Source organism: Harpegnathos saltator, unplaced genomic scaffold (genome assembly GCF_003227715.2).
Source record: "Harpegnathos saltator strain DR-91 unplaced genomic scaffold, Hsal_v8.6 scaffold796, whole genome shotgun sequence".
NCBI lineage: Eukaryota > Metazoa > Arthropoda > Insecta > Hymenoptera > Formicidae > Harpegnathos > Harpegnathos saltator.
In genome coordinates, this window is record NW_020230644.1 from 12,111 (window position 1) to 37,459 (window position 25,349).

The 25,349-nt window shown below is 41.5% G+C and overlaps 2 protein-coding genes and 1 pseudogene across 2 annotated transcripts; all 3 read right to left on the reverse strand.

Moving 5' to 3' along the window:
- Positions 1-7,028: 7,028 nt before the first annotated feature.
- Positions 7,029-10,425, reverse strand: LOC112590378 (uncharacterized). The gene is made up of 2 exons (XM_025306675.1): positions 10,225-10,425; positions 7,029-7,202 (listed from the first exon to the last, which is right to left on the reverse strand). Exons 1-2 carry the CDS (start codon positions 10,423-10,425, stop codon positions 7,029-7,031), a joined length of 375 nt encoding a protein of 124 aa, XP_025162460.1.
- A 5,599-nt stretch (positions 10,426-16,024) lies between these two features.
- Positions 16,025-17,740, reverse strand: LOC112590373 (piggyBac transposable element-derived protein 4-like). Its single transcript, XM_025306668.1, has one exon. It carries the CDS (start codon positions 17,738-17,740, stop codon positions 16,025-16,027), a length of 1,716 nt encoding a protein of 571 aa, XP_025162453.1.
- A 5,597-nt stretch (positions 17,741-23,337) lies between these two features.
- Positions 23,338-24,220, reverse strand: LOC112590374 (uncharacterized; annotated as a pseudogene).
- Between the last annotated feature and the right edge of the window lie 1,129 nt (positions 24,221-25,349).

Sequence of the window (25,349 nt, forward strand, 5' to 3'; positions counted from 1 at the left end):
GTCCTCGTCCATCCTCCAAAGTTTTCAGCATGGAAAGTTTATTGATATCGTTCAAGATTACGTGAGGCATTCGCCATTGTATCTTGAATAGCTCAATCTTAGGATCCAGCGCTGAAGATCCTAGTAGACTGTTGTTGTCGCTGCGCGATCGTAATAGAATCAATTCGTGACGCGCGTTAATCACTATACGTTTGTAGTCTTCACAGAATCCTAGCAAAACGTTGAGCGGTACACAAAAGTTGAAGTACCCGTCCGGCGAAATAGTGTCAGTCGTATCCCACGCGGCACTTTTCATGACGGCATTTTTGTCTGAAGATATCGATACATAGTTTTTGAGCGTTGAAGTTATTCCCACGTTTCTGTTACGATCAATCTCCACACCATCCAGTTCATAACGGATCTCATCAAACATGAATGCAACGCCATTATATCCCAACGTTACAGTCGCACCATCGACTGCAACTTGTTTCGTCACTTTCCCCTCGACATAGAGATAACTTTCTCATGGCAATATGTATAAATCCTGCTGCTGTATGGGTTTCGTACGATGAATTCCAGAGATTTCAAAAATTCAACGTTCAACGCGCTGAGTTTCTTTCGAAAGAGGGATTTTGTACTGTTAATTGCGCATCTCGTAAAAAGTATATTTCCAGCTTGTTTCACCTGTTCCACTTGATTCACCACAAGCATTTCATAGATTACATTTATTATCGTCGCCGTCGTACGTGCAATCTAACGGTAATCTCTTCTCCTCGAAAATCGAGCGATTGTCCTTCTTGATCAACTACACGCACCGTTAAATCTGTAATGCTCCGTGCGATGATTGGAAGATAAATGACAAGTGTCGGTGTTTCCGATATCTTATATCCTGGTGGCACCTTAGGCGAGAATTCATGTATCGTATGTACACGCATACTGTTACTGTACGCACCACTGACAATGCTGCATTCTATACGAATGATATTCACGTTGATAATCTTAATCGGTGAGTCCGATTCATACCATCGATGCGGTTCTAATATACAACTCGATGAGAATCCCAAAAGCGAGACAATGTTGTTTGGTTTGCTAAAATTTATTCTATAAGCACATTTTATTTCACTCCTCATCGTATTATTATTGGCACGAATTATTATAGGATATTCATTCTCGTCATCTCTATATGGATTATTTTTGGAACGCACTGCTTTTGGAGAATGTGAAATTGCACGTTTCAGATATTCGTATATGGCGCGCAATTCGTACGATCCTTCAGGAATCGTAATTTCTTCATCGTTAGCACCATAGTAAAATTTATTATTCGACGAATTTACGTTTGGTATCGTATTGTACGCTTCGAAATCCGTTAAACCGAGCTCGTAATCACCATCGCTGAAATCTATAGCGGGAAAGCAGCTCACCGTAAGGGTGCTACTGTTGCCAGTCAACGTAAGCATTAGCGACATGTTTGCAAACTGCCGAACGAATACTGACTGCTGTTAGTGGAATGTCATCATCATCATTTAAATTGATCCTCTACCGTTTGGAGAAACTGCAAGCACAATTGTCCGCAAATGCTCTGGTTGTAATGTTGATATGATGTGCGATTGTACAAAATTTTCACTACATCTCTCTCAAGGTATCAAATCAATTCCTTGGGCGGTCGAAGATTACCAAAACTGTCAAAATATACTGCACGATTTCTTCTTTTCGCATACGCCACCCAGTGAGTACCTGGTTCCTCTGTGTTGTCTAAATTTACAATACCGCTCTCGTTTTGACGTACTCCATCTATGGGTAAGGCGTCACGCATGAAAACACCTCGAAAGAAAGATATACGCATACGCCTCGCTAGTCTTTCCAACTGTACATTAGTCATTGCACCCGTAGGTAATTTTAGCGTTTCTTTGACGTTTTTTTTTTTTCTGCAGCGCCTTTCCCGCGCTTGTACGGAGCAAGATAGATTCCGCGACCTTTCGTAGCGCGACCTTCCATTGCGCGATGATGACGTTTTAATTCTTCCAGCTGGCGTTGCGCGGCTTTGCCATCATTCACCGCTTTTGCGACACCCGCCGCTCCACCGACTAGTGAACCGAGAACTCCCAGTAATGGTAGAACTGGTAAAATACCACCCAGTTTTGCTACTGGAAGTGCTCGTTTTCGGATTTCTTTCTTGGACGACTTCTTTTTCTTCGTGCCCATGTCCATGCCGATTTTCGTTTTGGCTTTCATAGCAGCCCAAACGACTGCAGCAGCAGCTTTCTCGCCTAGAGTTGATTCTTTCGAAGTTATGCGTTTTCGCGCTTTCGCAGCGAGAATCTCATCCGCAGCGTGCCGATCGGTGAGATTACTGCTACGCGAATAGGCTATATCGTGCTCACGACACGCCGCGTCCAATGAATTAATGCCTTGGTCACCTCTGGCCAATCGTTTTACCAAGCGAGTTCCAGGACCACAAAATTGATATCCTGGAATGTGTAGTTCGATAGGAAGCGCATTTACCGCGCGATTCAATAGACCACTGCCGACTTTGACTTTTGTCGACGACATTCACTACAGTCCCTGATCAGCGGTGCTGGACCGTCGATATGTGTTTGCTGCCACGGACGATTGTAATGTTCCAAACACCGACGATACTGCTGAACCTCTGGATCGACTCTTAAATGTTCCGGGAGTCTATCCTGCAAATCGTCAATATACTTTGCAAATTCGCGTAACAGAACAATCTTCGGTATATATTTCAGTTGTTCGGAGGTTAGCTCTCGAATATTATGGGTATCTGTCAACAGGAGGAACATTTTCTAAACTGAGTGTTTCCAAGATTGACGCGCTTATATATATAGTTAAATCAACGTCACATTTAAATTATTTTGCGACTCACGGGGGAAACATGCGGTTCGTGAAGCAATCAACGTCGATATGCGTGACAAATTTCGACAATAAAACGGAATCAATGCTTGAGCAAGAGGCGCGCAGGCATGGAAACATGCTTCCGAACACCATACGTGGCATCATATGCGGTCTCTCGAATTGCGGCAAGACAAACATTCTCATTAGCTTGTTGGAAAGTCCGCACGGTCTATGTTTCGAGAACTTGTACGTGTACTCGAAATCGTTGCAACAACCTAAATATCGCTACTTGGAAAATCTGCTGAAATCGATAGATGAAATTGGATACTTTACATTCTCCAATAACAGCGATGTGATTCCAACGACCGAAGCACCCAAAAATACCATTTTTATCTTTGATGACGTTGCATGTGACAAACAAGATACGATAAGAGAATACTTTGCAATGGGTCGTCATTCGAGCGTTGACTGTTTCTATCTCTGTCAGACGTACGCAAAAATATCCAAGCATCTTATACGGGACAATGCAAATCTTCTGATTCTCTTTAAACAGGATGGTACCAACTTGAAACATGTGTACAACAATCATGTGAACACTGACATGTCATATGAGGATTTCAGTACATTGTGTTGCAAATGTTGGGAGGATAAATATGGTTTCACAGTGATTGATAAGTACAGCTCAATGACCGGCGGACGATACAGGAAAGGATTTAACGACTTTGCTGTGCTGTGAGATGCATAATCGTCATTTTAACCTCAACGTGGTAACATCTTCAACATTCACAAGACAAACATATCAATGATGAATAGTAGCGTGAAGATCATGGATCGTGAAAAGGTAGTAGAAGAGATTGCAAAAACGAGCGAATCGATCCGCAAGAAGTATCGCGCTTTGAAAACCGGTAGAATGGTGGAAAATTCTGCATTGGAGAGACACTTTAAACCTATTATTGAACCTCTCAAGCAAATCGCGGGAAGCAGCTCTAATGTGCAAAGTAACGTTGATGTTAAAACTGAGCCACTATCAATGAGTACAAGCGAAGAAACAAAGATTGTAATATTAAAACCCGAAAAAAAGATAAAGCGTAAAACTTTAAGGCAAAACTTTCACCAGTCGCATTGACTACACCGGAACGGAAACTACTAAACGATCCTCTAATAGTTCCTACATCGACGGGAGCTCTACAACATGAGGAACTACATGGAATGTCGCATGAACCTTCACCGATCGACAATCTACTCACTGATGATGATGATGATGAGAATGTTTCCGAAACCCCCGATAAACCGGTAGTGACATCCGTTAGACGTCAGTTACGAACGTACAAAGGACAACAAACTTTACGTGATCATTTTGGTCCGTTGGGTCAAAAATATATGGGAGCTGTGCTAAGCAGTGGAAAAGATAACACTATAGATTATGTTTACGGCGTACGTCTTAGTAACGATGGAGCGATGCTCGGTATGCTGATAAATGTATCGATGTGGACAGAGACGATAATATCAGGTGTAGTAAAAAGAAATCCATTATTTTTCCAATAGATGGCTTTAGTTATCTGTATCTCGCGTTGTATAAGTCCGATTGGGTTCCACTAGATAGCGTTAGAAAGATGAGATTTCGTATTAAAAAAACTTTTCTGACAGTTTTGTGATTAGTTGACTCAATTTTGTTTGAGCGCGCGTCAAAGATGGACACTAGCAAAGAGAAAATACGCTATATTTTACAGTTTTTCTTCGATAAAGGCGAAAACGCAAGCCAGGCGGCTGAAAATGTGAATAGTGTTAATGGTCCTGATGTAACAGCCAATCACGCGCAATTTTGGTTTCATCGATTCCGTTCCGGTAATTTCGATGTCAAAGATGCACCACGCACTGGAAGGCCAATTGCCGAAAATATCGATAAAATCATGGACATTATCGAGTCCGACCGTCATGTAAGCACTGTTTCGATTGCCCAAGAGCTAAAGATTGCACAAAAAACCGTTTGGAACCATTTGAATAAGACTGGATACAAAAAGAAGCTCGATATATGGGTGCCACACGAGTTAACGAAAAAAAACCTCATGGACCGAATTTCCATCTGCGAATCGCTGCTGAATCGCAACAAAATCGATCCATTTCTGAAGCGGTTGGTCACTGGTGATGAAAAGTGGATCACTTACGACAACGTCAAGCGAAAACGGTCGTGGTCGAATCGCGGTGAGCCGGCAGAAACGGTGGCCAAGCCAGGATTGACGGCCAGGAAGGTTTTGCTGTGTGTTTGGTGGGATTGGCAGGGAATTATCTACTATGAGCTGCTCCCCTACGGCAAAACTCTTAACTCGGAACTGTACTGTCAACAATTGGACCGTTTGAAGGAAGCAATCGCCCAGAAGCGGCCAGCTTTGGCCAATAGGAGAGGAATTGTGTTCCATCAGGACAACGCCAGGCCACACACATCGATAGTGACTCGCCAGAAGCTCCGGGAGCTTGTTGGTTGGGAGGTTCTTATGCATCCACCTTATAGTCCGGATTTGGCACCAAGTGATTACCATCTGTTCCTGTCCATGGCGTACAATTTTGCTGGTGAAAAATTCGCTTCAAGAGAGGCTTGTGAAAATCGACTGTCTCAATTTTTTGCCAATAAGGACGAGGGCTTCTATGAGAGAGGCATAATGAAATTACCTTTAAAATGGCAACAAGTTATCGAACAAAACGGCGCATATTTGACCTAAATCGGATCATTCTAACTATGGTAATTAAAGCCTTCAATTTCATGCAAAAATAATGGATTTCTTTTTACTACACCTGATTAATCATAGGCGAAACAGGATACATTGGAACACCCGGTCTTTACGAGCTAATATTCAAAAGAATCCCCGACGATTCTGTGTACACCGAAGCTGATATGCAAAAATACAAAAATATACTATTGGCGACAAATACTCACAGACGCGAGTACCTCCCGCAAAATCCTATACTCGGTAACAAGGGACACAAATATAAACATATAATCGCGCCCCTAGTATCAGATGCGTCGAGCAATAAAGTGGGAGGAAAAAGTTTATACGCATCACAAGCTATGATGACCTTAAATGACAACAATATCGATTACGTGCATTGGGATGATCCCAATTAGCTGGTGGACCGTCTGCGATTGTTTGAAGCTTCGCGCCAAGCTGGCAACAACTCGCACGAGCACGAAATTTTTTCGATTATCGAAGAACTTCGTGAAGCTGGTCTCATTATAAATTGAGCAGCGTGGCACTGACACAAGTCAGTCAGTCGGTACAACTTGTTCCGAAATGTCGATGAATAAGTTTGGAGTCTCGCGAGAAAACAATGGTGCAAAAACTGATCGAGCGCATCAATGGAATGAACATGTTGAAAATTACATACATGAAAATGCCCTTTGTTTAAACGCTGCCAAAGTTTTTGATGCAAAATCGGGCAAGATAAAACATGTAGCGCAGCCTGAAGCCGATAGTGACGTTGCAACCAAACAATACGTGGAAAAATGTATTGCAGGTGTGAGAAATCATTTGAATGATGTTGCAACCAAACGATACGTACATGAAAATGCCCTTTGTCTAACCGCCGATGGCAAAGGTTTTGACGCAACAGGGCACGCGATACATTATGTAACGCGGCCGAGAGCCTTCAATGATGTTGCGCACAAAAATTATATGGATGAGAGTATAAAGTCTGTAAAACTTCTGCTGCATGAGAGTAACGTTGAGAAGAAGCAGTATATGAGAATATAAATTCTGTAAAGCTTCTACTGCATGAGAGTAACGTTGAGACGAAGCAGTATGTAGATGAGAATGTTAAAAAATTGAAGGATTGGCTGGAAGACTACCAGAAGAAAAACATACTGAGCATAAATAGCATTCATGAGAACACAGAACGAATTTTAGACTGGACAGATTCAGAGATAAAGAAATCGTCGAAAATATAAAAATAGAATATTGTAGTTGAATCGACATATAGTATCGACATAAGCAAGAGACGGATCATCACGAGCTGCAATGGTGAAGCAATCGTCAAAGTTTAATAAAAAGAAGAAAAGTTCAGAGAAGCAACTCATCGGTACTATTTCAGCTGTTTTTGCCGGTGTAAAGCGACAAAGCTTCACACATGATGGGAAAACGACTCGGCGAGTAACGGGGAAAAATAATGAGAAGAAACATTCCGAAAAAGAACAACTAGTGAAAGAATTACACGCTCCAGCGAGACGAAATTTTCCTCGCAGACGCGTCATAGTGCGTGGATACGATGATCTTTGGCAGGCTGATGTGATGGAAATGCGTCCTTACTCGCGATTCAATGGAGGCCACCACTACATACTCACCATTATCGATGTACTGAGCAAGCACACATGGACCATGCCGTTAAAGAGCAAAAGCGGAAAGGTGATAACTGAGGCATTCGCAAAGATAATTCGAACGGGTGGAAGATGTCCGAAGAACTTGCAAACTGATCAGGGAAAGGAGTTTTACAATACAGAGTTGCAGAGACTTGTGAAGAAACACGGTGTCAATCATTATTCGACTTATTCAGTAATGAAGGCATCTGTTGTGGAGCGATTCAACCGCACGTTAAAGAACAACATGTGGAAAATGTTTACGTTCAACGGAACTTACAAATGGATCGACTCATTACCGCGCCTCGTCGCTGAATACAACACGCGAAAACATCGAACTATCGGCATGCGTCCTATCGATGTGACTCCTACGATTGCTAATAAGCTCTTAAACACAGTTTATAGTAACATAAAGATTGCAGCGCCTGCGAAATTCAAAGTGGGTGATCTGGTACGCGTCAGCAAATTCAAAACTATCTTTGAAAAAGGCTATACACCGAATTGGACAACCGAAGTGTTTAAAATCGTCAAAGTGCAGACAACTAATCCTGCAACTTACCTACTCGCAGACTCGTGCGGAAAACCTATCGCCGGGATTTCTACGAACACGAACTACATAGTGTCACCAATCCAGATGTATACTTAGTAGAAAAGGTGTTGCGCAGGCAAGGCGACAAAGTGTATATAAAATGGTTGGAATTCGACAATTCGTATAATTCATGGATACAAAAGGATAATGTATTGTAAAAAATGAATACAGTTTTATTAGAACATTTGATGATATATTTAATTGTAAAATAGCTAATAAAACAAATAAACGTTATAATAGTATACTATAATGTCCCCATGGTAATGTATTTATCGAATCAGGCATAATAAATCGCTTATCATTGTATGGACTGAGAGCAGTTTTCGTTTCGAATACCGTGTATACCTCATGCAACTTGGATCTTATGTACGATTGACGCCGACTCGTTTCAATTTCCTCTCTCAAACAATGCGTGTAATCGTCAAAATTGATCGTTCGTGCTATAATATTCCTCTTAACACCCTTCGCCCTTTTAGTATTGTTACGTCCTAGAGGAGGAACGCAACCCTTTCGTTCGCGAGTAAGGCGAACCTCGTTCGTACATGCGTGTCAGTGAACGGGTCAGGGACCCGACGGGTCCCTTTACTCGGGCACCGACGTACGACGAGTGGTCCGTTTTTCGGTCAGGGACGCGAATCCCTTTACCGGGGATAGGACCATGAGTTGACTGTTGGAAGGGTATATGTGATTTTGAAATCAATTGGAAAAAGAATGAAATATAAACAGATTTATTAAAATAACAAAATGAATTACGGCGCGGTTCAATACAGTTGAGGAATGACTGTGTATGTGTATGTGTGTATGTATGAGAAGTGAAAGAAGGAGGAAATAATAAAAAAAAGGTAGGAATATGAGTAAAGAATTAGTCGGGTGAGGGGGAGCGTGAGTGGTCGGGTGAATTTAAGGGAGTGGATAGTTCGGAAAACGTGGTGGAGGGTTATCCCTATGTTGTTATAATGACCCACTAAAACGGATTTCAATAATATGGGGAATTAATAAGATGGTGGTAGAAAAGGTAGAAGCAAAAAAAAACAGAACTTACTGCTGACTCCTGTTATCCTGAAGGTGAGCAAAAATAAAATTGATGTTTGGTAGCTCCTGCTCGATAGGTCACGTTGTGCTCGTCCACTCCCTTCCAATTGTCCAATTATGGCACAATAGCAGTGATTCAAACTTTTTATTTTTTTTAGTCCCAAAAATAAATAAATAAGACAGAGGACGTAAAAGAATATGTAGTACCGAAACAAAACCGAAGACGAATTTGAGTCTAAGGACGTGTTTTTACAAGTCTGATTTTTGAAACTAGAATCTATGTGAATCTGTTCTTTCTGTCTCTCAGAATAGAAGTAACGGTAGAAGTTGAAGTAGAAGTGGCCGCGGAGGCGGATTACCGCGGTTTTTATAGTAATAATCGGAGGCAGAAGCTATCAGGGTGGGTAGAGAGATGGCCTTTGAGGAAGGGGTGGATTGGTCTTAGTGGGAAAAAGTCTCAGCCATTAGCAAAGTTAAAAGACATCGTGGGAGGAGACAGTTAGTTTTTGGAGATATGAATATGGAAGGGCTAAAGGGTGGAGCGTGAGTGTCTCATAGTTTTAGGTGGATATATGATTGGCTGAATGAGTTAGGCGCGACAAGCGTAGAGGTGGTGGGTTCTTGAGATAGAGAAATGTATACAAGTGGACGGCTGGAAAAATCAAAATGCCGTAAATCAAAGGCTGGGATCAGATTTTACGACTATCAGTGAAGTAGGCTTTGTTGGTTGACTGATTGGGCACATATGGTTTTGGATTGGGAAGATGTGAGTTTCAAGTTTTAGAGCAGGGATGCTCTGAGTTGCTTTGTTTCACTGAAGGTTTATTAGCGCGGAGTTTCAAGTTTTTATAGCTGGGACGACGGACACACTTGGCGAACACTACCCAGGTATAGGTTTTTACAACAGGGCATTGTTTCCTGTTATGGAATTTTCCCGAATCGCTTTTCATTTGGCGCGACGGCTGTTCGCCAGATGGGTCTGTTTCCTAATTTATATTTATATATGTATATATTCCTATTATAGTTATATTAGGAGAATATAAATCTGCGAGAGGAAAGAATTTTTACTAATTAAATCTACAGGACGTAACAGTATCCTTTTTACTTTCTACTTTCAGCGCATACATTTTGCTCTGAGCCTGATGAATTCTGTCATTATAGCTTCGTTATTTTCGTCTTTCATAAGCCCTGGAACTTTTTTGTTCTTAAGCGGTATACCGTATATGTTATTTTGAGGATAATCGCTCGTATCAAACCTAGCAATGTCACGTTTCATTAACTCATATACATCGTCGGACATTACATGGTAAATTAAACTATCTGTGTCCGTATACAGTACTTTACATTTCTCGCGATATAGAGGTGACATGTACTCATGGTGAAATTCAAACAAGCAGGTCTTAGATATGTCGAGAATACACATACCCACATATATCGGCTTGTTGAACTTCACTTCGAGTCTTCGCAATTCAACTGCAACCAAATTTTCTGAAAAAATGCTCCTGTTATGAAAATTGGGCATTGCGACCATTATCTCTGTACCCCATCGTCCATCCCATTTTGTCAAAAGTTTTACATCGACATGATTGCGAACATTTTCTATTGTTTTGCCGAATACCGCGTTGTTCATCAATTTGTATACATTTTTCTCAAAATCGTTTGTTGCATGCGTTCGAAACTGCGTATTTAATTCTATGCAGTTGTGTAGCCATGAAGATTGTACGAATTGGAGTATGCGATGAATCTTTTCGATACGAAGACCATGGCGTATGCACTGCTGCAGGTTGCGATAATGAATAACATAACACTGCTTATTATATAAAGTCGCAAGGAGTTTTTCTTGCCGTTTGTTTGGAGGCTTCGTTTGCGTCGGACAGAATGGTAGATCTACTACATGGGCTGAAAAGTCTTTGGCCTGACATATAGATGGCGCCACAAACTAAAAATCCTTATATTTCCTATAGAGTACCAACCTTAACGTAGATGCTGTAAAAACTTCATGATATTTCGTTGACTCGTGTACAAGTTATAGCTTTCGAAGTGACGTTACCTCTGAATTTATTTTTACTGTGGAAAAAAGTGAATTTCGTGTTTTGATTAAACATTGCTTCCTGATGGGAAAAAACACTGTTGAAGCAAAGGCATGGCTTGATAAATGTTACGGCACATCTGCTCCACCGAATTCAACCATCAAATATTGGTTTGCTGAGTTTCGTCGTAACCGTACGAGCACAAATGATGCACCACGTTCAGGAAGGCCAAATGAGGCAGTTACTCCAGAAAACATCCAGAAAATCAGTGAAATCGTGTTGAATGACCGCAAAATGAAATTGAGTGAGCTAGCTAACATCATAGGCATCTCAAAGGAACGCGTTGGCCATATCATTCATGAATATTTACACATGAAAAAGCTTTGCTCACGTTGGGTGCCGCGTTTTTTGACAATTGAGTAAAAAGCGGAACGTGTTCGACTTTCAAAGCAAAATCTGGTTTAACCGCAATAAGAAGGAGTTTTTGCATTTGTCACAATGGATGAAACATGGATCCATCACTACACACCGGAGTCCAATCGGCAGTCAGCGGAGTGGTTATTGCCTGGTGAAAGCCGTCCGAAGCGCCCGAAGACACAACAATCAGCCGGCAAGGTTTTGGCCAGTATTTTTTGGGATGCGCATAACGTAATATTCATTGATTATCTTGAACATGGTAAAACTATCAATAAAGAATATTACTGTACATTACTGGATCGATTGGACGACGAGGTCAAGGTCAAACGGCCACATTTGGCAAAGAAAAAAATTTTGTTTCACCAAGACAATGCTCCAGCTCACTCGGCTCGCGATACGACCGATAAATTAAAGAAATTGCGCTATGAATTGGTCCTGCATCTCCCGTATTCTCCAGACTTGGCCCCCAGCGACTATTTCCTTTTTCCCCGACTGAAGCAGTGGCTCGCTGGTAAAAGATTTTACTCGAATGAAGAAGTCAAGTTGGAAACAAATGCCTATTTTGAGGGATTTGACACCGAGCACTATAAGACCGGCATCGAAATGTTAGCGGACCGTTACACTAAGTGCATTACTCTAAATGGAGATTATGTCGAGGAATAAAACACTTTTTTCATTAAAAAATCGTTTTTTCATTGTTAAGCCAAAGACTTTTCAGCCCATGTAGTACTTGTCAAACTTTTGCACCCACGCGTCGTAAGCCTCTCGCGAATTCAGACGAGTGGATTGCTCCAACAGTTCTCGTTCGGTTTGGGTAAAGTCTTCCATTTCTTTATTAACTACAGAGAATACTCGGCTCTTTGGAATCCTTTACTTTATATTCTCTCCGTTAGAAAACACGTTCGGATATGCGCGAGTCAAATGACGACCGTGAAAGAAGGAGGGCGTACTAGGCGATGGGACCTGCTTCTTATTTCGTCGCGAAGAGAGAAAAAATATCGCGTAAGTACGGTAGTAGCTAGACCGGGAATTGAACTCGGGTCTCTCGCTTGCAGGGCGACTGCTCTAAACCCACTGAGCTACCTGACGTTCCATGGTCAAGACACTCTCCTCTCCCCTGATATCGTTAAAAGATGTCGTTCGGAAGCGACATCTCTAATGCCATCCCGAGTCTAAACCAAAGATATCTACATCTCATTTACTTTCCTGTTTTGAGGAATATATCTGCGCATGCGCTACAACTCTGAAGAGTAAGAGGAGGGGATGCCCTAAAGTAGCTTTAATATTAGGCTTCGGAAAAAAAAACCTCTGTCTCTCAGTCGCTCTATGAACACGAGATTCATCGGTTGTGTGTCTACATAGTAAAGTTTGGGTGTGTCTACATAGTAAAAATGTATGCTGCCGGTGCTGAAGTGAACGCTAAACACGCAAATTATTACATGCCTGCTCAACATGAGGACGAGGCTCCACCGAGCAAGAAAATGTGCGAAAGGTGAGTGTTATAATGCTATTTCTTTTAGTTTATCCGTAGTAATTTTTCCAAGATTCAGACATGTAAATTTTCTATGTCTTTTCAGCGTTCCACGACCTCCTGCTATGCATATCTTAGGACGCCGATACGCTTTGACTGCAACTGCTTATAAATATTTGAATATCGGAATCAGCGTAGGAGCTGAACCCGTCATAGACATAGTCATTGATGATAATCGTGGCAAACAACTGCTATTGCCGATCAAAACTTGGAATGCGCTAATGGGGCAACGTGCTGACATCAAAAGATTTCTGCAGGCCAATTTTTATAAGTCATCGTCTCCCCCGATGCGTATAGAAGAATTAACAATAACGTCATGTAAGATGTACAACTCACAAATTTTTACAAATGACCAACAAATTTTACAAATATGGCCAACGCGTTCCTTTGAGATGCCTATGATGTTAGCTAGCTCACTCAATTTCATTTTGCGGTCATTCAACACGATTTCACTGATTTTCTGGATGTTTTCTGGAGTAACTGCCTCATTTGGCCTTCCTGAACGTGGTGCATCATTTGTGCTCGTACGGTTACGACGAAACTCAGCAAACCAATATTTGATGGTTGAATTCGGTGGAGCAGATGTGCCGTAACATTTATCAAGCCATGCCTTTGCTTCAACAGTGTTTTTTCCCATCAGGAAGCAATGTTTAATGTCTTATTCACAAATTGTGAAACTCACAATTTTTAATAATTGCTTATATGTAACACCAGATACGTTAAATGTATTATTTACATTTGAAAATTGCATCAATCACATGTATGGATGGTCAGTATGGATATCAGAAAATATCTGTATAGTTAGTGTAAAATTCAAAAGTTTTGTAAATATTCTTCGTGAAAAGAAGAATTATATTATTAGGTGCGCAACTAAGTTCCCGCTGTTTTTCAAGAGATGGCTCCAGTAGTAAATGCTGGTCGAATGTGACATAACCAAAACGTCATGAACCAAGCTTAGACATATGGTAAACAAACCGCTTTGACACATTAGTGATTTTGTTTTTGCGTCATATACTTTTGGTTGTTGTGCCAAATAATCGTCATTTGCGGGAAGTGTTGCTTTTCTTCTTTCATTCGAAGAAAACGGCGGCTGAAGCGCATCGAGAACTCCAAAAAGTTTACGGAGATGCTGCTCTAAGTGAAACAACGTGCCGTGATTGGTTCCGTCGCTTCAAAGACGGTGATTTCGATGTTGACGACCGTTCGCGTGAAAGAAGGCCAAAAACCTTCGAAGACGCTGAATTGGAGGCATTGCTCGATGAGGATCCGTGCCAAACGCAAAAAGAGCTTGCTTCAGCATTAGGAGTTACCCGCCAAGCCATTTCCAAGCGATTGCATGCGTTGGGAATGATTCAAAAACAAGGAACTTGGGTTCCTTATGATTTGAAGCCAAGAGACGTTGAGCGTCGTTTTTTCGCCTGTGAACAACTGCTCCAGCGGCAAAAAAGGAAGGGTTTTCTTCATCGCATCGTTACAGGTGATGAAAAATGGATTCATTACAGCAACCCAAAGAGAACAAAATCATGGGGACTGCCCGGTCATGCTTCTACGTCGTCGGCTCGACCGAATATCCACGCTGCGAAGGTTTTGCTAGGTATTTGGTGGGACCAGGGCGGTGTTATTTATTATGAGCTGTTGAAACCGAACGAAACCATCACTGGGGAATCGAACGGTATCGAACTCAATTGATGCGATTGAGCCGAGCACTGCTCGAAAAGCGGCCACAATACGAGCAGAGGCACGAAAAAGTGATTCTACAGCATGACAACGCTCGGTCTCACGTTGCCAAACCCGTTAAAACCTACTTAGAAACGCTCAAATGGGAAGTCCTACCCCACCCGCCATATTCCCCAGATATTGCGCCGTCCGATTATTACTTGTTCCGTTCGATGGCACATGGTCTGGCTAATCAGCAGTTCCGCTCATATGAAGACATCTCAAAATGGCTTGATTCGTGGATAGCCTCAAAAGACGAACACTTCTACCGTGACGGTATTCGAGCTCTGCCAGAAAGATGGGAAAAAGTTGTCGCTAGCGATGGGCAATATTTTGAATGATTCATTTGTAACCATTTTTTCACAATAAAGTTGCATTTTCATCAAAAAAACAGCGAGAACTTAGTTGCGCACCTAATACTAATATATATACTGCAACAAAAACAATACAAGAAAGCAGCGACTTTGACCGCGAGTCGCTCATTGATTGTGAATTGTTAGCATGCGCTGTAAAAAATATAATGTATGAAGCCGTGAACAAATAAATGATATTCTAAAACATAAAATTATGTATAAATTAATTCTATATGTCTCCCATTTTACTTCCCTTCCTCCTCCTCAGAACGATGAGGATAGTGCCCGGCGCAAGTCGGTATGGTAAAATACTTTTTCGACGAACGTTTTGTATTCCCTTCCAACCTAACCTATGATGGTCTAAGTGGTAGGACCATCGCACAGTAAACGAAGCGTCCGGGTCCGAGTCTGGCCTAGTTTCGACTTTGTTTTTCTTTTGACGCATGCATGACGCCATTATACACACTGTAAGAACCTTCACTAGGCGCCTACTAGCAATAGGTAACAATGGTTTAGGACAGTGCCCGCAATTACTTGCACGATCGGGCCGATTTCTGAGAGCTACGCCTCTTTACTTCCCCTTACCGCTGCAGCCCGCACGGCGGACCTAGAAACTGACAGTCGCGAGGCGCTGTCTCAGGCACGTCACATGAGACAGTCACATGAGACGCTTCACAGTTTAACATAGCTTAAACAAATTTATTTATTAAAACAACTCCATAGGCATTTTTTATAGTTTACTAATATAATATAGTCTTAATATTAATATATATTTATATTAATAGAAATATTAATATAAGTAATATTCTTAATATAACTATAATATACACTGTATACACTGTAATATTCTTAATATAACTATAATATACAGTGTATATTATAGTTATATTAAGAATATTACTTATATTAATATTTCTATTAACACTTTGCCGTCCGCACGTCTCGTAAAAATTTATTCGCTTGGCGCCGGCAGCGCTAATTCGGATTACTTGGCTTGTCGCCGGCCGTTCTTGACATTATCGGAAGATTATAAATTGTTAAGTTTTACTAATCTCATCGTTAGTTCTCATAAGTTCTCAACCCTGTTCCCCTACTTTCATGAAATTTCGAAGATATACATACGTAAATAAATACAAAATTTGTTTGTTTTATATATTAGTTTATTTGCATTTTCTTTGGTACTTAGTATTTCTCTTTCATATGATATGCAGCAAAACAGTCTCCAAGATGTAACACAACTCCACAAGACTTGCACATTAAGTTTGTTGCTCTTCTTTTTTTGTTCTTGGAACATACATGGCAGTTTCTTCGTTTTCGTTTATTCGTTTCGGAAATAAGTATCAGTTGGTGTTGCTTTATGTGACCGGAAAGTCTGTCAACCGGATCATGATGAGACGTACGCGATGTAGTGGCAACCTCCAAGTTTTGCTCAGAAGCAGGTACATGGTCTTTTATCCACGAATCAGACACTTTCAATAAAAAATCGTGAAATCGGAGACTCTTGTGTTCTGTATTGAAATATTGACATGTACGGAATGCATTAAATAATGCGCAATTAAAGAGGTACATGCAAACCTTTTTTGACCATTTTACAGTTTTTCTGTATATAGGGTAATAACTCAAATATTGGTCTGCCCGATCCACACCTTTCATGTATTTGTTGTAGTCTAATACACTTTCAGGTTTTTTTATTGTGTAATTGGTTTTTCTACATTTTCTTTGAGTGTCAGTCAAAGTGGCGTTATGTATTGTAGAGATCATTCGTATCGTTTTAGTTTTCGAAGCTCTCCATACCTGTGCGAGTACTTCACCTTTCCGTTGATGACAAGCTTCAAACACATTGAGTTTTGCGCCCTTTAATTTTTCCGGAAATCCTCTATTTTGCCGTATCGTTCCACAAACTCGAATTTTCTTTTCAAGTAAATTCTCTGCAAGTTCTACACTGTTATAATAATTATCTATGTAGAGGTGATGCCACTTTCCATAAGAAGGTGTCAATAGTCCCATCACTATTGTTGCTAAAGGCTGTCCAGCGCCGGAATATATCTTGAATGAGGAAATGTATCCCGTACTCGAATCACACAGCATCCGAATGAATATGCCGTATTTCGTAATTTTCGACGGATTGTAAACTTTAAAATTTAACCGTCCACGCCATGGTATCATTCCTTCATCAATTGAGATGTTTTGACTCAGATTAAAATTTTCTTTAAATTTTTTGGAAAAATAATCAATTATGGATTGCACTTTGAAAAGCCGGTCGGCATTATCCGGTTTATTGTTGTTGTCGGAAAAATGTAAAAATGATAATATTTGTCTGAATCGGTTGCGGGACATCGTTTTGCGAAATATCGGTGTGTCTATCAACGGATTCGTTGACCAATAATCATCGATCCTTGCTTTTTTTACAATTCCCATAAGGATAGCAAGCCCAAACCATTTTCTAAGTTCGGGTGCCGTAACGTCGACAAATTTGGCATTTTTTTTATCCAGTTTCCTTCTATTGAAATTTTGACTGTAGTACTTGTTGGTTTCGTTGCTAATATATTCAAATAGATCGTTCCCAATATATAATTCTACGATATCCTCGAGGCTCTGTGTATCTTTGGGAAATATGTTTGGACCCGGAGATCCTTCAAATTTATTATTGGTCCTCGGTAAATTAAAGTCTGACCACTGTGCACTGTCTTCTTCATCGGATTCATCCGAATCAGTTGGCAACCGTAGCGTTCGCCGAATTTTTCTTGGAAATATTTCACTATCTTCTGACGATTCTGCTTCACTTTCATCTTTTTGATATCCAATGTCTTCTTCCGAATCGGCCAAGTCGTCCGGAACGTCAGACAAGACGTCCGCGCATTCATCGTAAATATTCGTATCGTCTCTTTCGTCTGCCATGATGAAAGGGCACAAGTACTTATAAAAATAAAAAACTTGTTGACGTGTGTAACTTATTGTTACCTAAACAAAACACCAACAGAATGCAAAAGATACTAAAGTGCTGTCGCCGGCCACTGAACGATACTATGCTCACGACACAACTGTGGTATCGCCGGCCGCTGACCGCTAGTTTGCACACGACACCACTGTTGTGTCGCCGGCCGTTGACCGCTAGTTCGCGCACGATACCACTGGGGTGTCGCCGGCCGTTGACCGCTAGTTCGCGCACGACACCACTGTGGTGTCGCCGGACGGCATAGTGTTAATATATATTTATATTAATATTAAGACTATATTATATTAGTAAACTATAAAAAATGCCTATGGAGTTGTTTTAATAAATAAATTTGTTTAAGCTATGTTAAACTGTGAAGCGTCTCATGTGACTGTCTCATGTGACGTGCCTGAGACAGCGCCTCGCGACTGTCAGTTTCTAGGTCCGCCGTGCGGGCTGGAGCGGTAAGGGAAAGTAAGGAGGCGTAGCTCTCAGAAATCGGCCCGACCGTGCAAGTAATTCCGGGCACTGGTCTAGGAAGTTCGAGAGACGTCCGATAGACGTTCGAGAGACGTCCGAGAGACGTCCGAGAGACGTCCGATAGACGTTCGAGAGACGTTCGAGAGACGTCCGATAGACGTTCGAGAGACGTCCGATAGACATTCGATAATAATCGCGGGGCCCAGGTTCGACCCTACCTACACCGCCGCCATGTTTGTTCTTTTGACGTATGCGTGACGTCACGGTCGCCATCTTACCCGTAACGTGACATCTACTAGCAATAGGCGACGGTGGTCTAGAAAGTTCGAGTGTTCGATAGCAACCGCGGGACCCAGGTTCGAGTCTGGCCTACACCGCCGCCATGTTTTTTCTTTTGACGTATGCGTGACGTCATCACACATATACTGTAAGAACCTTCGCTAGACGTCTACTAACAACAGGCAGCAATGGTCTAGGAGGTTCGAGCGTCCGATAGCAACCCGCGGAGCCCAGGTTCGAGTCTACCTACAGTCCGACGCGTTTTTCTCTCGTGACGTCACGGCCGCCATCTTGCTCATAGAATTAAAAATTCTGGGTTAGAGGAGGAGAGGGTACCAATAAAGAGGGGGGATAAACTAGGGGGGTATTAATTAAAAAATATTAATTAATAAATAATGTCTTTTGCATAATTAATTAGCAATTTGGGTTAGAATCCCCCTAGTCTATCTACTCACAACAACCATTTTAACGCTTTGCGGGATTGATTGTTGACACGCCGATACCCACCCGCAGGAATAATACCTATCTCCTTTTCACGCAGAAAGTTTTTACGAAAAACTCTCATGCACGTAGAGGCGATGGTTGTGCATTCTTCAAACGGACATACTTTTCCACGATCCAGGAAAATCTTACGGAACGCAAGACAAGCTCATCGAAGAATATCGACATCGTTCCGGCAATAGCTCACAATTTCCCGTTGGAAATCAAATTCTATGTTTTTGCGCACCATGTCCTCGTGCCATTCTAAAAACCGCTCACGCTCAGGCGGTCTCATTGTTTCGGGAGAATAGTATCTTGCATCTGGTATCGGTCCGATATAATGTTGATTTTCGACAGTGTTAAATAAATGCGGAAACAGGCCTTTGCCTGCAGTATCCTTTAACCCGAAGGCTTTTGGTAATGCTGACAAGTGCATAGGTATATAATTAACACTGTCGATAAATTTTGTTTGCCCAACGGTTAACAATATAATCTTTGTACCGTTTAAAATAAGCTTAGGTTCCACCCGATTACCGCTCTTGACCAAGTGTCGTAGGATAAATTGCGCATCGAATGCGCTTGCGTTGTGTGCGATGCAGATGATCTGTTTGAAACTCTTCCTCAGTCTCGTGACAAAATCGACGAATTGTTTCACCGGATTGTCTCGAAATATAAATTCGCGTATCCCACACCAACGACATCGCAACGCCATATCGTCTACATTCATGCAGCTTTCACATATCTGCTGCGCAACACAGAGCGTCACAACGTGAGTTTTAACGTTTTCTGTGCCTTCGATCATATCGTCTTGACGCGTCTCAAAATCATAGAATACAAACGCGATGCGACCTTTTATGCGCTTACTTGTTTCTGTCGCTTCGTCAATGTCATCAACTACATTTTCGTTTCCTACTCGCTGCGGATTCATCGTGTCGGATGAACCAGTGTCGCATCGAAGTGGTTTCATATAACATAGATGATTCATTGATTGCAATGCGTTGCAAACACGACAAAAGATCTCATTGCAATTGTGTTTGTTCCTCAAGTTTCGCAAACGGCCACAGTCGCCGCAAATTCTCAGGATTACAGATGCTCAAAGATGAAGTGCCTTGGAGCGATTTTTGCGCACGATGACGCTCGAAACACACTGACCCGTAAAATTCATGTTGACACGCAGCACATCGTATTAGTTCTACGCCTGATACCTCGCACGCTGGAACGCCGTGGACATACGTTTGAGCACCGATGCTCTCTTTCCGGCTTATATCCGCTATTACAATGTATACAATAACCTTGGCTGCCCGATGCAGCTCTTAAATTTAATATTGGATTGTAATGCCGGGATTTTTTGTAGTACATAATATTCAGAGTCATTTTAGCTTCGCGCCCGTGAAAGGTGAGTACGCTGCTACCATCGTACATGGGGGGCGCACCACGTGCGAAGGAATTAAAGTAATAAACAACGATCACGATATCGTTGCTGGCAAGATAATGCTGGAAACGCTCGATCTCGGGAATACCACACCCTTCTTCAGGTATACAGACACCAGCTTTCCGTGTCAGTTCGACCGCTAGGTCTCGTTGTAATATAGAATATTGCTTCCTCACGGAATTCCATTTATCATATATTTCTCCTGTGCACACATTGCCGCGTTCGTTGTACATTATCGTTGCGACGAACGAACGGGGAAAGCACAAATTGTCAAACTTGTTTATAGTAAGGATCGAGTGTTTCGCTATATCTTCGTCAGTTAGTTTATATGATGTCTTTCCACGACCAGAAGATGCCGCGACTCTTGTCTGAAAATTGCCCGCAAGCGAATAACATCGCCAGTAAGCCACTACTGCACATGGCCGCGAATTTATAAAACACTTCATATGTCTTCTCATCATTATCATTCGCGAATTCGCACAGATATTTCCCACGTTTGATTATTGGATTTGCTACCGACGCTGCGATTATACACGCGTACAATTTCGAAAAGCTGCGACATCTTCTTATACTTTCACGAATATCACGGAATAGGAATGTTGCTCGAAATAATAGAAACAGTAAAATACATTGCAGCAGCTTCGAACTTTTATATAACATGGATCTTCCAAAATTTTGGGAAACCTCCACGAATGCCTGTGTAAATAAGGCGGGACTAACTATACCAACGCTTTTCGGCAATATACTCGTCTAGTTTTATCGCAGAATTTAGTATCTGTTAAAAGTAGCTGTTCACATTATTCCTGCTATAAAAGAATAAACCTTTTTCTTCTCATATCTATATCTCGCATTCTCAAACGTGAAAAATGCGAGTTCCGTGCGGTTCCCTTAAGCCCTACACGAAAAACGTTTTGTAGAATTGTCTGTTTATCTAAATTTGCGTGGAAGATGCGTGGAAGAAAATATAATCAGTTTTGACTAGGATAAGACTCCGGTTCACAAAAGAGATGTAAAGGGCATTTTCTCATCCGCTGATTCGGCAAATATAATGCCTATTCCCGCGATAACATAAAACCCGTCGGAATCTGCAGGGTTCGCGCATTCCGTTCAGTCACAAAAGAATAAACCTTATCGCGGCCACAAAAGAATAAACCTTCTTTCTTCTCGTTTTATAAATTCTCAGATGTGAAAAAATGTGCGCCATTCCTTTGCGGTCTACACAAACGATTTGTTTATCTAAAGAAATGTGTTTATCTAAACATAAATTTAGATGTAAGAATGGACGATATAATCGGTTTTGACTACAATAGAGTTCGATTGGAAATTTTCGCAAAAGACCATAAAATGTATTTTCCTATCCACTGCTTCGACAAATATAACGCCTGCTCCCACGACATCATAAAATTTGTAGGAACACGTATGCTCTGTTCTGAGAAATTCTAGAACGTTCTAGGCTGACTCATTTAACAAATATTAAGAAATAAATTTATTTGTTGTATGCACACAGAACTACACCTCCACTTTTCTTTTTCCTATAAGAAGCCCATTGGGCTGGGCCCAAACCATTTGAGCTTCTTCAGTCTTAGTACTCGTTTCGTGCAACGAAGTATATTAGTTCTCGTGTTTTCACCTGTGGGATAATAAGTTCTTGTGAGAAACATAATGGCGAATAACGCAAACGCAGAATTTAAGAAGATCGCGTATGGTAACTCTGGGAAGGCTCGCTATGAGAGCTATATGCTTCTCTCCACTACTTATCCCCTCAACACTTCGGATACCAAGAGGATGCAAATCGGATTGCGGGCATCAAACGACGGGATAACGTTCGAGCCTACAATAAAACTATCCGACAATATCTCTACAGGGATCTAGTTCGACTTCGCCACATGGGAAAAATTTAAGGAGTACATGAAACACATAGATGATTACTTGCACTCGATAACCAGAGCCGTGCCGGAGCCCATCCATATCAACGATGTATCCATCACCTTTACCACGGCGTATGGGGCAAGGGCGATCATGGTGACTGAAAATACGAAAACCGAAATGAACACTGCATCGAAGAGGATGCCTACCGATTCATCCCAGGGACAGCAGCCGCCGACGAAGAAACGAAAAGTCTACACGGTAAACATCGTGATGCAGGCAACATCTTTTGACGGGCTAGAACTTATAACAAAATGTATTGACGCTCGATATGAACAACTGCAAACGTTTGCAAAACTTGTAAACGATTGCGCGCGGTTTCTCGTAACGGAGATAGAACTCAGGCTTCCCAAGAAAAACTTAGACGACGACATCGTGAAACAGTCGCTCTTCGCAAATTATCAGGAAATCGAGCAAAATGTACGTTGGCAATTAAAAGATTTAACGTTTCTAGATACTTATTTCCACATTATATTTCAAGAAATTACTTCGATTTATTTAAATAAAATTGTACGAGCAATTTTAATAAATGTCTCATCTTAATCATGAAAAATAAAATGTGAATTAATTCTATGAAAAATATTGTGCACTCCTTTATTTTCACCTCTTCTCTCTTCTCTGTGATTTCCAGTTCGAGGTAACAAATCCCGTTGTAAACTTTTCGAGTTCGAAAGCGAGAGGATTCGCACAGGTAAAAATATTCGGGTAGACATAGACTAGAGGTATCGTCTTCCAACAATCGCTGGATAGTTTTTGTCTTTGAAATGATCCCTACCTACTCGAACATGCTCGCACACACTTACGAGAGTCGAGAGCCGGGGTCTCATGGTGGGGGCTGGAGTCCCGTAGGTTCTAGAATTTGCCAAATTTTTCACGCGTGACGTCGATACTCTTCATACGAGGTGTGGCTATAAAATAACGAGACTATTGCTGCAAAACATTTTATTTTGAATTTATACATTTTTAGTTATTATCACCTTCAACATACACCCCTCCTCTATCCCTACAACGCTCCATGCGAATTTTCCATTGTTCGAAACAGTGCTGGAAGTCTTCTTCTGTGAACTCCTTCATGACGTGTGCCGCTTTTTTTTTCACAGCTTCAACGGACTGAAATCTTGTTCCTTTTAATGCAGATTTGACCTTGGGAAACAGACAAAAGTCGCATGGTGCAAGGTCTGATGAATAAGGCGGATGGTCTAACACTGGGATGTTGTACTTGGCTAGAAACGTCCTGACAGACAATGCAGAACGAGCCGGCGCGTTGTCTTGATGGAGAACCCATGACTTGTTCTTTATGTATTAAAATTTGCCTTACGCATTCTTTGTCAATTCTTACAGTTTCAGCAATCGCACAAATAGTTAACCGACCGTCAGATCAAATCAGATTACCGACTTTTTCAATATTTTCATCCGTTTTTGACGCGGAAGGGCGACCCGGGCGTGAATCATTTTCAACGCCTGCTCAACCATCTTGAAAATGCTTAAACCACTCAAAAACTCGCGCACGTGATAAACATTCATTGCCATACACTTCTTTTAATAAAAGATAAGTTTCAGTAGCGCTTTTTCCAAGTTTCATGTGAAATTTCACGACGATTCGTTGCTCTATTTTTACACTTATCATTTTTCCGGCAAAACAAAACAACAGCTCTTATATAAATGAAGGCCACGGCCAGACTAATTTGTTTACAGACATGGGAGACACCGCATTCGAAAGAGAAGACTTCACGCTACACAGCTGTCGGTCGTTCGCGTTTGGCGCATGCGTACTTCTTCTGTGGAAGCATCAGTCTTGTTATTTTATAGCCACACCACATTTGTATACAATATAGCCAGTTTCCATCAGGGTATAGCAGTAGCGTAGTGCATAAGACGCTTGACTTCGAAAGCCAGCGGACCCAGGTTCGAATCCGGCCAGGGCCTACAGGATTTTTCCATGAGACTTCGCACTAACCAGACACACACACATACACACATCTCTCTTTGTTCTACGTATACGTCGTGAAACCAGTTTCTATCAAAGAGTAGCAGTAGTTAAGAGACGGGGTTTGACTCCAAGAGCTCTGAGGTCCCCCCGGGTTCGAGCCTCGCAGAGAGTATAGATACCCTAGGAGATTTTTCCAAAAGTAATATGCAAATTAACCAGCTGACCAAGAGCTAGAATCATAACAACGCCTAATATGAATAATAAAAATTTAATATTTAGATTACGCTAATTTTTATTCCGGTGATTCAAATTTCCGCCATTTTCAGCCTTAGGGGTAGGTATGGCCATTCAAAACATTCTTCCTCCACTCGACCCTCCGGTGCCGGTGGGCATGATCTAGTGATCTAGTGGCCGGAGGGTCGAGTGGAGGGGGAATGTTTCGACTGGCCATACCTACCCCTATATTACTGAAGGGGCTAAATCTGGCGAATAGGGTACGTGAGGAAGCAATTCGAACTTTAACTCATTGATTTTGGCCATCGCGATAACGGATGTGTAAACTGGTGCATTGTCTTGATGAAACAACACTTTTTTTCGCCAAATGCGACCGTTTTTTCTTGATTTCATCACTCAAATGCTGCAATAAGTTCGCATAATATTCGCCGTTGATTGTTTTTCCTTTCTGAAGATAATCAATGAAAATTATCCCACGCGCATCCCAAAAAACTGACGCCATGACCTTGCCTGCAGATGGAACTGTCTTCGCCTTCTTTGGAGCCGATTCTCTCCTTTCAGTCCATTGTTTTGACTGTTCCTTCGTCTCAAGTGCGAAGTGATGGACCCATGTTTCATCCATGGTTATGAATCGACGCAAAAACTCGACTTTATTGCTGTGAAACTTCGCCAAACACTCGATTGAAACATCCTCACGACGCTGTTTTTGTTCAATTGTGAGGTAATCGCGGCACCCATCTTGTGCACAGCTTTCTTATGTCCAAATTTTCAGTCAATATGCGATGTACAGTACTTTTTGAAATGCCTACCA